At 34.8% G+C, this 12,237-nt stretch overlaps 1 protein-coding gene across 2 annotated transcripts in view; it reads left to right on the forward strand.

Annotated features, from left to right (window-relative positions):
* The first annotated feature begins 7,164 nt into the window (after positions 1 to 7,164).
* The window catches only part of LOC132114181 (GDNF family receptor alpha-4-like), a 49,839-nt gene continuing 44,766 nt past the window's right edge, over positions 7,165 to 12,237 (forward strand). For both annotated transcript variants that reach the window (XM_059522295.1, XM_059522294.1), the window contains exon 1: positions 7,165 to 7,530. In XM_059522295.1, the coding sequence (XP_059378278.1) occupies positions 7,488 to 7,530 (43 nt within the window). In that variant the 5' untranslated portion in view covers positions 7,165 to 7,487. The remainder of the gene's footprint in view (positions 7,531 to 12,237) is intronic.

Here is a 12,237-nt window from a genome sequence, read left to right on the forward strand (position 1 = left end):
ACGCTGAAGGATCATGCAGCTGGAAAACTGAGCGCTTGGTCGCACTTCAGGATTGCAGACTCATTATAAAATGAAAATGTTATCTTGCTTCCTAAAGCAACAACAGTATTTTGTCAGTTATCAAGTCTATAAAATATGGTGAGCAGAAATGTGAACACAAACATGGCTTTAATGCTTGTTCAGGATGCGATTTTTAAAGGAGCAAGTAAGAGAAAATTCTACTTTACCGACCGATAAAATGTCTATAACAAAAAATAATCAGAGAAGCACCAAAACTTTTTAAAACCAAAAAAATTCATACGTAAATGCTCTGCCGAAATCATGTTCCTGCGTTAAAACTGTGGACTTGGCAACCCATTCACAGAAGTAGTACTGCAGTAGAAAACATTTTGACCAAGAGTGCTTTATGTGTTTTCCCAAATTTCAGCACGATTGCAAATGTGACATTGATTTTACACAACAGTAGTTCAAGAAATAATTTAACATTATGACAGTCGACTTACATTTTAGACACAGTAGTGACTCTATCTTTATTTTTCCAAATTATTCCAAACAAATCCACAACTGACCTGTTGTGCATTTCTGAGCAACACACAATAGTGCTTCCTCACTGAACGATTCAGTTGTTTTGAATGAATCGAGTGAGTCAACGATTCAGTGACTCATTCATAAAGACTCATTCATTCTTGAATGAATCAGCTGTTTGGACGAAACGGTTCAATTTATATTTTAATAAAGTGACTTGGCGCAACCTATACAGTGTCTTATTATTCTGAATTTATTGATTAAATGTAAGAATTTGATGTTAAAGATGACTATACACGAAAAAAGTGGGAAACGACCCTTTATAAAGACAAAACGTGATGATATTCCTCGAGAAGCACAAAACGATGCTTAAGGGGAAAGTTCACCCAAATCCTCCCACCTCATATCACCCATCCTCATATCTTTCCAAATGTGTCTTGAGTTTTCTTCTTCTGTTGATATTTTGAGGAATGTGGGTAATCAAACGGTTAGTTGATGGCAGCCAATTTACTTCCTTTGTATTTTGTGTTTTATTTTTCATACTATGGAAGTCGATGGCTACTGTGAACTGCTTGACTTAATTTTCCTTTAATTTCAAGCCTTGTGCAAGCATTGCAATTAGGTTACAAAACCCAACCGAGCACACAGCAGTCATGCCAATATTTGGATATTAGTGGATTGTGCTATTTCAATTAACTTGCCAAGAAAACAGACTGTTTCCGAATCATTGTTCCAGTGTTTATTTTCACCCCAGGCTTTATTTTCAACCCCCAACCTTCCAGACCTTTGATAGCTTATGGACTTTAAAACCCGCAGCTGTTGACTCAGGTGCCATCTGATTATTTTTGGCCACCAGGGGTGTTGGTGAGATCGGTGATAAATGGTCGAAAGCAACCTTTTCACCCCCCATAAAGAGCCAAAGAGACAGCGAGGGCCCGGTTATAAAACCAAACCATTTTATGAATCTAGCACCCGACACTGGGATGGGAATCCGAACCATCTGGTATTTCACCGGGACGTGACTAATCTTTCATTAAAGGAGTGATAATGTGTTGAAACTTTAGCAGTCATCAGAGGACAGAGGAACTACATGACCTAATTGTCACACTTTTTACTCCAGTGAATAATTCTGAGGGTGCACTGAAAAAAACAGAAAGTACAATCAATTTTCAATCAGAAATTGCTAGTAGAATTCGTTAGCAATTACAAGGAAATGGTGAGTAGAAAAAGTAGAAAGTATTAGCTATTGTATTGTACATTTTTAATGGTTTATTTTTGATTGTCAGCTTCTTTGTAGACACATGCCTTGAAGTCTTAGCTATGAAAAAGCTTTGAGCATTTCAACTGTTACTGGACTTGAAAAATGTTGCTATATGAAAAAGAAAATTAATGTATGGTTGTATGTGTGTGTGTATATGTAGCTATATTATTTATACTATATTTACGTTATTTTTATTTTCTTTCTGACCTAAGTTGAACCAATAATAATAATAATAATAATAAAATATAATTTCATTTAATAAAATTAATTACTATTATTATTTTTTTTGCAAAAAAATACATTTATTGTAATTAATAAAATACACAATTATATTTATAAAATGGCAAAAATCTAAAAAGTAACATATATCAACCTATTGTTATGAACATTTTGTAATTAATAAAATACACTTATAAAATGGTGTAAGATTTAAAAAGAATTGTTAAAATAAAAAATGGATGAAACCCCTGGAATATGTCTACATAAATCGCCAGTTTTTAATGTTAGAAGGCATAACAAGACAAAATCACAACATCAACTCAAACCAAAGTGGTGATTAAAAATTCACCTCTGTGGTCTCTGAATAAATTTGGTCTCTGAGTTGAATATTTGATCCACTATATTAAAACATAAATGATATGAAATGTCGTATGAAAATGTGCCGCTGACCTGTATGTGTGTGTGAGGGAGGTGATATCTAAAGGTGCACAGGAGCAATGCATCTTAACCTGTTCTGCTCACACTGTGCCATCTGTTGCGATGGAAAGTGGGAGCTCGATTACGTCTATGGCGATCCCAGCTTGGAATCTCTTGGAATTGAAACAATCCTTGCTTGTGGCAGGTGTCTAATGCTTTCCTCTCGCACATCTCAGCCCTACCAAACTGTTAAAGTTCAGAAATAAATCTCAAGGCTTTATAGCTGAAGTGGAGGCTGAAGAGAAACACTTGTTATTTTACAAGCTCGTTGATGGTGCTGCATGTAAAAAATAAATGAATGATAAGAGTAGCAAATAAAGTTGGGTGGAAACACATTTGTATAAGAAAAAATGTGCATATTGATTATGCCAAGTATATATATATCTCAAACAATCAGTGGCTCATTGAGCTCATTTAGACAAAACTGTTCTTTATAGTGTGAGGGAGAGACCCAGTGTGGGTGTAAATGATCCAGTGAAAAGACATCAGTGTCAGGGGACGGGAAGAATAGCTCAGCTCTCGTCCCTTTCAAGTGGAGTTGGAAATATCCCAATTACAAGTGCATACATGATAAGAGGGAAACTATGGCACATCTAGCATTAATTCTGAAACATTTTGTACTAATTCTGCATGTTTTTTTTTTTGCATTTTGCTTTTGTGAGGATGGGAACATTCTACAAGTTTCTGTAATATTCGAGTGCTTTCTGGAACATTCCAGAACATTGTGGGACGTAAATCATCCAGCGCACACTTCTGACGTTTTGACGACTCAACTGTTTATGTTAAACGCTATTATGCATGTAGCATGCCATTTCTTAGCATGAGTTAGCATAACAGATTAGCTCGTTGTTTCATGGTGTAGTCTATGTATATAACAATTAGTTTGATTCACAATTCAGATTTTATGGTTCACAATGAAATTCGATGTGATTCAAATAAATTAGATTCCGATTAATGAGTCTTTTCTGTTTGCATTCATATGATTATTTAAATGCTTGATGCATCTAAAACAAATACTTTTATTTAAATTAATTATTGCACAAAACAACGTGAAAGTAAATACATTAATGCATGTACAGTATATACATGCTACTTGAAATAAAACAAAGAGTGCACTGTACTGATGAAGTATTTCAGAGTTCAGCAAACCTAACCTATTTAATCCCACTAGTTGTACAAGAAGGTTTTCATTTATAATGCGGTAAAAATCTTACTGACTGATACTTTAGTGTATTTCCTGCAAATATATATTAAAAAATGTTAATGACAAAATGAAAGTGTCTCAATTAAATATGTGCAGTGTCACATGGTTAGTGCAAATTGTCACATGACCAGAGCAGGTTACTTCCTGTTTGCATCATGAGAAGATGATGGCTGCATCAAAGCTTGAAAACGAAAGGTTGGTAAAGCGTGTTAGCATTAAGATATGACACAGATCATTGGTACATGCTATCTTTAAAGTGTCTAGTATTAATATATGAATTCATTATTATTATATTTTTTGAGTGTGGTGATAAAATGAGTAAACATGTTGATGGCAATACTAGTGACCAGTGGGTTGTTAGTGAAAGTTGCACTAAATAGTTGCAATGACAAAGTATTGCACTAAATTAAAAGCTCCAGTGTTACAAATAAGCATACAGATGCAATTGAAGGCAACATTTTGTCCAAAACATCACCCGTCTTGCATCCTACTGTCTACACAGGCAGCTTGCACTGTAAAGCAGAAGAAACAGATGAGAGCGTTTGATGTAATTCTCACACGAGTCCAGGCTCACTCTTCTCTCACACCTGCCCTGTGTAGAGCAGCAGGTCTGATTAATGATCAATCACACAGCAGAAGTCTCTTATCAGGCCGCGTGATGCTTAGCTAATGCTCCTCTGTTTATTCTTTCTGCAGCACACTTCGGGTCAGAGACAAAGACCACACAGAGGTACATAATGCCTCACTTCAGAGTCACATGATCTTTATAAATCAGCCCCATCTGCTTTAGCTGCAGGTTTGTGCTTGCAGCTTTTGCATTTAAACCAATAGAGGAGAGAGAGGTTAGATGTGCCACTTTCATAAAAAAATATTTAATAATTCACTATCCCAACCTAAAGTCCTATTTTGCTGCATATTATTCACATATTTCTTATAGATTCTCATAAGCAAAGAAAATGTTTTATTTTCTGAATAAGTTGTGAAACTTTGTTTCAGAAGGAAGTTTTTATATTATTATTATTATTATTATTATTGTAGAGATCCTTGATTAAAGATGGTGAACTGAGGCACATTATTTCATGTTCAAACCATCAAGGCTGCAGGGAAATGTTGCTTCTTTGAAATTTTCTAGTTAGCTTCTTCAATACACAACTTAAGGAAGAAAAAAAAAATACTCTTGATCTTTTTCTTTGAATTGTGGGTTTCTCGTGGCTTTCAGCTCGTTTTATTTCCTCCAAAAAACGTGGTCCCCATTTCGAGTTTAATTATTTATTGTTTTCTGAATTTGCACGCAAATCTTACTATCACTATTAGTTTAGTCACTGACATAGCTTACCCTAAAGCATATATGATGCATATGACAGGAAAATGTTTTAGCCAATAATTCATAGCCAATCTTGAGCCAATTACTGTATGTGGTTAGGTTCGGGGTCATTATGATTTTTTATATTTTTATTTTTTAAATAATAATACATAATGTTTTCAACATTGATAACACTGATAAAAATGTAAAGTTTCTTGAGCAGCAAATCTGCATTTTAGAATGATTTAGGAAGGATGCAACATTAAAAAAAACTTAGAATTCCCATCACAGGAACAAACTAGATTCTGACAAAATATTAAAATATACAAGTTATTTTCATAATATTTAATAATATTATTAATATTACTGTTTTTACTGTATTCTTAGCCAAATTCAGCCTTGGTGAACACATAACGAAACACACGAATGATCGAATAAATGCATGCTATGTTAAGAATATTTAATGCATACAAATGTAGAACTTTGTAAGTACAAGATCAAATGACAAAAGCGATACACAGTTTGTGACTCAGCTTACCCCACATAGTTACTGTACATAAATACTAAAAATATTGTCTCATTTTGAGTACATAAAATATGCATTTTTAAATAGACATTTTCTTTTAAACAAACTTAGTAAATCTAAAAACAACTGCTTTTTAATGTTTGCATTATGTGATTTTGCATGTTTACACTGCCTTGTTTCATTGTATTTATTTTTTGCATTACTTTTATAACATTTTCTCTGAAACCCTCAGTATAAAAATAAAGAAACTGCCGACATGTAAATTTGGGTTATCAGTCCAGCAATGCTTATGGTATTACATGCCACCACAGCCTATATTAAAACATCTTTCTACTGATTTTCAAAGCCAGTTGCAGATATTTTATTGCCTTTCTTCCCTCCAGGCAGCATCACTCGGGCATTTTTACTTTTTTATGTTTAATCCTCTTATGATTCATTCAGACTGTCAGTGCTTTCTTAGCACATCTCTGTCCCTCATTTCAAACCCCCCCTGAAGTCTACGATCACCCATGTCACAACACATACACACAGCCCAATCCTGAAAGAGCTTCAGTTTAAACAATAGAGCACACTCTCATTCCAGAGAGCCACGAGGAGAGCGCACAGCTGGAATCAGTCCTGTCATCAGCACACGTGAATGAGATGGATTGATTATGCAACCCCTTTCTGAACACACTCTTAAAAGTAAAGGTTCCCATTTCTGTATTTTAAATATAGTTTGTCATAATTACTTGGCTAGTAAAAATGCAACACATGATTGTGATTATGAATCATAACACATTCAGTTTGCATTCATGAAGGCCATGGCTTATGATGTAGCACCACAGGGTTGGTGAGAAGGTTAGCAGTTCTCCAAAGCACGCTCTGATTGCCATTATGAACCAGGGCTGTGACCACAAGACATTCCCCTCACACAGTACATCTATATTTGTGTTCATGGGTGCCGTCAGAATGAGAGTCTAAACAGCTGATGAAGGCATCACAAGTAATCCACAGCACTCCAGTCCATCAGTTAACATCTGGAGAAGACAAAAGCTGAGTGTTTGTAAGAAACAGATGTTTATTGTGAATTATTGTGATGTTTTTATCAGCTGTTTGGGCTCTCATTCTGACGGCACCCATTCACTGCAGAGCATCCATTGATGAGACACTGATGCAATGCTGCATTTCTCCAAATCTGATGAAGAAACAAACTCATCAACATCTTGAAAAACCAGAGGGTAAGTACATTTTCATAAAATGTTTATTTTTCAGTGAACTATTCCCTTAAATCAGTCCCCTAAAAGTCTACAGTGAATGCTGAAAGGTTTTCTTCCACCACAATAGTGGCCGTCCTTTCAGCAAAAAGGCAAGGAGATAAAAAGAGCAACTTTGAAGAGTTTTTTTTTTTTTTTAGCTAATATTTCAGCACCAGCTTCTGAAATCCTCGGTTCAAAGCCAGAATCAAAGTGCAGGATTTGAAGCAGACAGTCTGATAGCCTCTCTGACTCAAAACATACTGAACTGTCTCTAGACAGCATTTTGACGCACACATTTAATATGGACACTCATGTGATACAACCTATGTAGGCAGCCTACTATGTTTTGAGACACAGCTCAGCTCAAACCTCTCTCTCTCTCTCTCTCTCTCAGAGTTTGATCTTCGCTCAGTGAAATCCGACTCTTGATTCACTCGTGTTCTTGCCCTCGGATGGAGCAAATGTCAATAGGAGACAATGGAGCAGATGGAGAACTTTCATTAGAGCTTTAATTTCATTTCGAGCTTTATCTGACGTCCTGATAGTGTTGACGCTTGGTGCGCTGTTGTTCTGCATCTCCAGCGGACGTTTATCTAATTTTTGACCATTCTAAGAGTCTTTAACATGCTGAATTGTTATGAACCGCGCTGAAAACAGAACGGCTTTTCTCTGGTGAATATAAAAGAGGCAGTTTGTCGTCATTTTGAGCCAGTTCTCGTCGGACACGCGCGGAAATGGATCTTATGGGAATCTACCTGCTTCATCTCTGCTTCGCGGGTAGGTGATGTGCGGCACGCGCGTTTCATCTTCTGCGCTCACTGACATCAAAGTTCCGCTACAGAGAGAGATGATACAATGTTGCGAGTTTCTGTCTTTATTGGCTATTCACTTTCTGTAGTATCAGACTTTAACTTTATTAATAAGAACGAAAGAAGAAATGTGAGCAGGATAACCCGCTTTCTTCTCATTTGGATTTATTTATGAACCCACATAGGCTATTTTGTGTTATTAGTCGGCTAACGAGGTGTTTGCTCAGGTGTGAAAGGTTACTGCTTTCATTGGCATTTGTTCTAACACTCAATTTCTTTTAGTAAAATTATTGATTAAAGGGCTATATCAATTTTAACCCACTAAACTTTTAATTGCTACCTTAAATTTGAAGTGGTTCCAAAGTTACAACCTTTAATAAGTTCATTTTGAATGTATGCACTGAGATACATATATATATATCTCCTTTATAAAAGATACTATGTGTTCTCAGTGACCTGAAATTTGTAGACTCAGTTGATTGAAAAGCCTGTGCTTTTTAGTTGATTGGATTTGTGCAAAGGATGTCTCGGTGTTGCTGCTAAAATAATTAGAAATTCAGGTAGATTGTCTTGTGTGTGTGTGTGTGTGTGTGTGTTTGGTATGGAACAGAGGATGTATGCATTTCATTATAACAAGTGAATTTGCATGCTTTGATGGATTCACAGATGAAAGCTTTTAAAAATGAAACTCATAAATGAAACCCAAGAAACATAAACATAGCTTTGAAACGTAATTTTAATTGCAATTTTTGAAACATAACATTATTGTGCATTAATATAGCAGTGTGATAACTTCAGTCATCTCCTCATATATAAAAAACTGTGATTTTTCTGGCTGGAACCAGAGCTTGCAATATTGATTGCTGTTTTAAAAATTCATGTGCATAATGTTTTATTTTATTTTTTTATTTTATAGTTCCTAAGAGACATTGAGAAAATGTGTTAAACAATCACAACACTGCTGCTGCTTACTTTACCTAATCCAGCATTATAGCTCACCTGAATGTTTCCTCCTGTTTATTTTCAGACTATTCTTCAGTAAAGAATTTTAAACCTTGAACCAAACCAGCCAGCTCTGAATGATATCATGACGTTCGATTTAAAACTTATTTATCTGACCATAAGGGAAAAAAAACACAAAGGTATAATAGTGTTTACGTTACCGTAACATGTTATATGAGGGATTCAACTACTCATCATTGTGAAGTTTAAATTTCCAAATCTATCTGTATATATAGAAGCTGACTGTTACTTCTCTACTACTATGTTCTTCTAACACTTACCCAAACTGGATCATTTTCCATTGTTATGCCCATTGAGCTTGAGTAAACATTATGAACATCAGTCAAGACCTTTTTTATGTCCTACATATGTGAACCTGTGAATGTAGGACTTAGCTCCAGTTCTGTAGGTAATTCCACTGTCACTCAATGGGACTGAAAAGCAGGCATTTTGTCAGCGATTAGCCAAGGTAAAGATCCATTCATGCTCCGAGAGCTTGTAAATTAAGAACTCTATCAATGCCCATTAGCTCAAGCCATGACTGACATATGCTAATTCTGACCTTGTTGTTAAAATAAATAATATCATTATCAATACTGACATGGACCTACACTACAATTGATCATTATGGTTCAGGTTTTCAGAGCAAGCTCCAGCTGAAATACTCAGTTCAAAGCCATAATCAAACTGTAGCTGACATCTTGAAGATCAGCCTCTCTCCAGCAGCCGACTCAGTGTTTCTCTCTTTATACACGACAGTCTGCTTCTCAATGTCTGACGCCACGTATAATCTGCACTCAAAGAAATATGATTCTTAATAAAGTAGCTTGCATAAACTTTAATGAAAGCCATTATTAATGAAAAAGTCCCATTTAGACATATACTGTATACTGTATACTGTATATATAATTCATGGTTACTTAAGTAGTTACTGCGATATACTCAAATAATGGTGATATCCCACAGAAAATAATTGTCAGTGGCAAATTAAATTCAAATTTTTTTTTTTTTCTGTAGCCATAATATTTATATCCTATAGAGAAATATCAATGTGCTTGAGAGTGTATTAGTGCCTGCCTACTTTTTTTTTAAGCTGTGTTGGTTCTACATGTTTTATTTTCTTCATTTTTTCCTATAGGGATATTAAAAAGTCTTTGTTAAAGTATTATTAGCTGTGAACCAAACCAGCCAGCTATGAGGTGAATCACAAACTTTTATTTGAAGCAAGAAAGTACTTCAAATATTGGACAAAAAGAGAAAGGTACAAGCCTGTATATTTGAAAGTGAAAGTGTATAAAGCACGCATCGTCAATAAGGTGTGTGCTAAATTTGATCTTTCAATATCACTGTTTTAAAAGCACTTTGAGTGCTTAAGTGTTTTCTCAATAAACATTTTAGTGATTGAAAAATTGTGCCAGGTTCTTTATATGGATTGCTAATGGCCGATACTTGCATTTTGTTCACATATCTTTGTTTTATTCTTTTGAGAGGTGATCGAAACATTTTTTGGATTGAGAATCTAATTTGTGCTGCAGTCCTATGAATGTTTTTATGCGTGGGTCTTTATTATGCAAAGGCCAAACGGATGATTTACACTGAAGTTTCAGATGAAACATAACACAGATAACATTAAATAAATACATTTTACCACGTTAAATGTTGATTATTAATAACTCAAACCCTTTTATCTAAACCTCTTTACTTAACAGTCGGTCTCACACATCTGCCATGTTTGTTGTTTTTTTTTAGTTTGTAGTTCTGAGCTGAATCCTTTGCCAAAGCACAATGGATTGTGGGCGTTCCTTCGTTAAAGTTACTTGTAGCCCTTAATTTGAATATTTACTCTCCATATCCAGCCATATGCAAAGCATGCTGGGAACTAACAATCACTGCCAAAATAAAACCACAAAATCAAGCTAATTCTCTTATAATATACAGGTAGCCTTCTTTCTTTAGTGATTTTTTTTCCCCCAGTTTAATCAGTTCCTCAATTCATGCCTCAAAACTGCTTAGGTTTCCTTAAAAAAATGTGAAAAAAAAAAATATCTTGGTTTTATTAGTAAAAAAAATATAAACATAATTTTTTTTATTAAACATTTGGTTAAAAGTAAAAAAAAGTTGCTTGCCGCAACTCTCTTATTGGTTGAATTTTCCTGTAGAGCATCATGGGTAATGCAGTTTTCCACCATGAATACATACGTTAAACACAAGTCCTTTGTATTTTCTCATCGGAAGTGGTGTAGTACTGCACTGTACTTTACTTAAGGTGGAAACATATTGAATTTTGGCTTCTAAAAATGCATATACCATCACTTAACAACCTTACAGGCCATGGTTAGTTTGAGATTAGTTTGCCACTATCACTTAACCATCAAACTACATGTGCCTGAACATTGCATTGCTGATTAGAATTCAGAACAGCTGGACTTGAAAAATCTGAATTGAATCTCCAGCTGGTTGCTGTGTTAATGAATGAAATCTAGCGGGATTGGTGATACAGCTGTTGTATGATAGCAAAATGGCATTGGTAGTGATGGTAGGGCATGGAATGCATTGATTTTATCATTTTATTATTGATTTTATCTACATGACAAATGTGTAGATCATTTAGTGTGACAGACTAATGCTTCAAAATGCACAGAACTTGCAAAGCGTAGGCGTCTCTAGGGTTGTTACTTTATTTTATTATTTATTTATTTTGTAACAATATTTTATATGAAAAACATTTATGAGTTCACTGTCATTGGTGGTGAAGAAGCTCCTCCAAGTTGAAACTTCAGGAAATTACACTGAATATTAATGGTTCGTTTTCTCGGGTGGCCCTGGAGTGTGAAATGTCTGAGAAGGAGTAATTAGTTAAAAGTAGACTTTGAACAAACCCTTAACCCTTGTTAAACTGGTAAGTATCTCTTCCTGCACAGTTCGTGCCGCAGATATGAATGATAACACAAATTGTGTGGCTTGCTGAGGAGAAGCATTTCATTATTTTTCTAAGATAATAAAAAATACAACCAACATCCTAAACACACTAGCATTGTGGCTGCAACTTTGATTTACTTACATTGCCTGCATAAATTGTAAATGCCTATTGATAGCTTTGTGATTTATCCATATCCATATAATACAGATCTATGTTAACCCTTGTGCATTGTTCAAATTCACTACCCTTTCAGTATGTTCGGGATGAAAACATCCACTCAAACTGCTGTAAAAATGTGTCAGATTCATATTCTTTCTCAATTTCTTTTGCATAAATGTGTTAATCAACTTCAGTCCTGATCAAAACTACCAAATGTTTTTAAAAAATCCAAGATTTTAACTCTTTAATTGCCAAGTTCATAAATTATGTCACTGATTTGGGGAAAAACACACACACACAAAATGACTTATTTTCAATATAAAAGTAATTGTGGCTGGATTTTTTTTTTTTACTTTTTATAACAGTCTTGGGCGTGTAAAAGATTAGTAGCAACATTGGCTTTGATGCATTTTTAGTTTTTGTGCAACATTAGATTTAATTTTTTCTCCCTAATTTGTTGTTGGTGGCTGTTTTTGCCCCATTGACTTCCATTATAACGACATTTTTTGATTGCAAAGCCATCACACCATATAATCATGCATTCTTGATTGTTTGTGGTTCTCCCTTTTGGGAAAAGGTAAAATTTTTTATTTT

This window comes from Carassius carassius, chromosome 33, assembly GCF_963082965.1.
Source record: "Carassius carassius chromosome 33, fCarCar2.1, whole genome shotgun sequence".
NCBI classification, from domain to species: domain Eukaryota; kingdom Metazoa; phylum Chordata; class Actinopteri; order Cypriniformes; family Cyprinidae; genus Carassius; species Carassius carassius.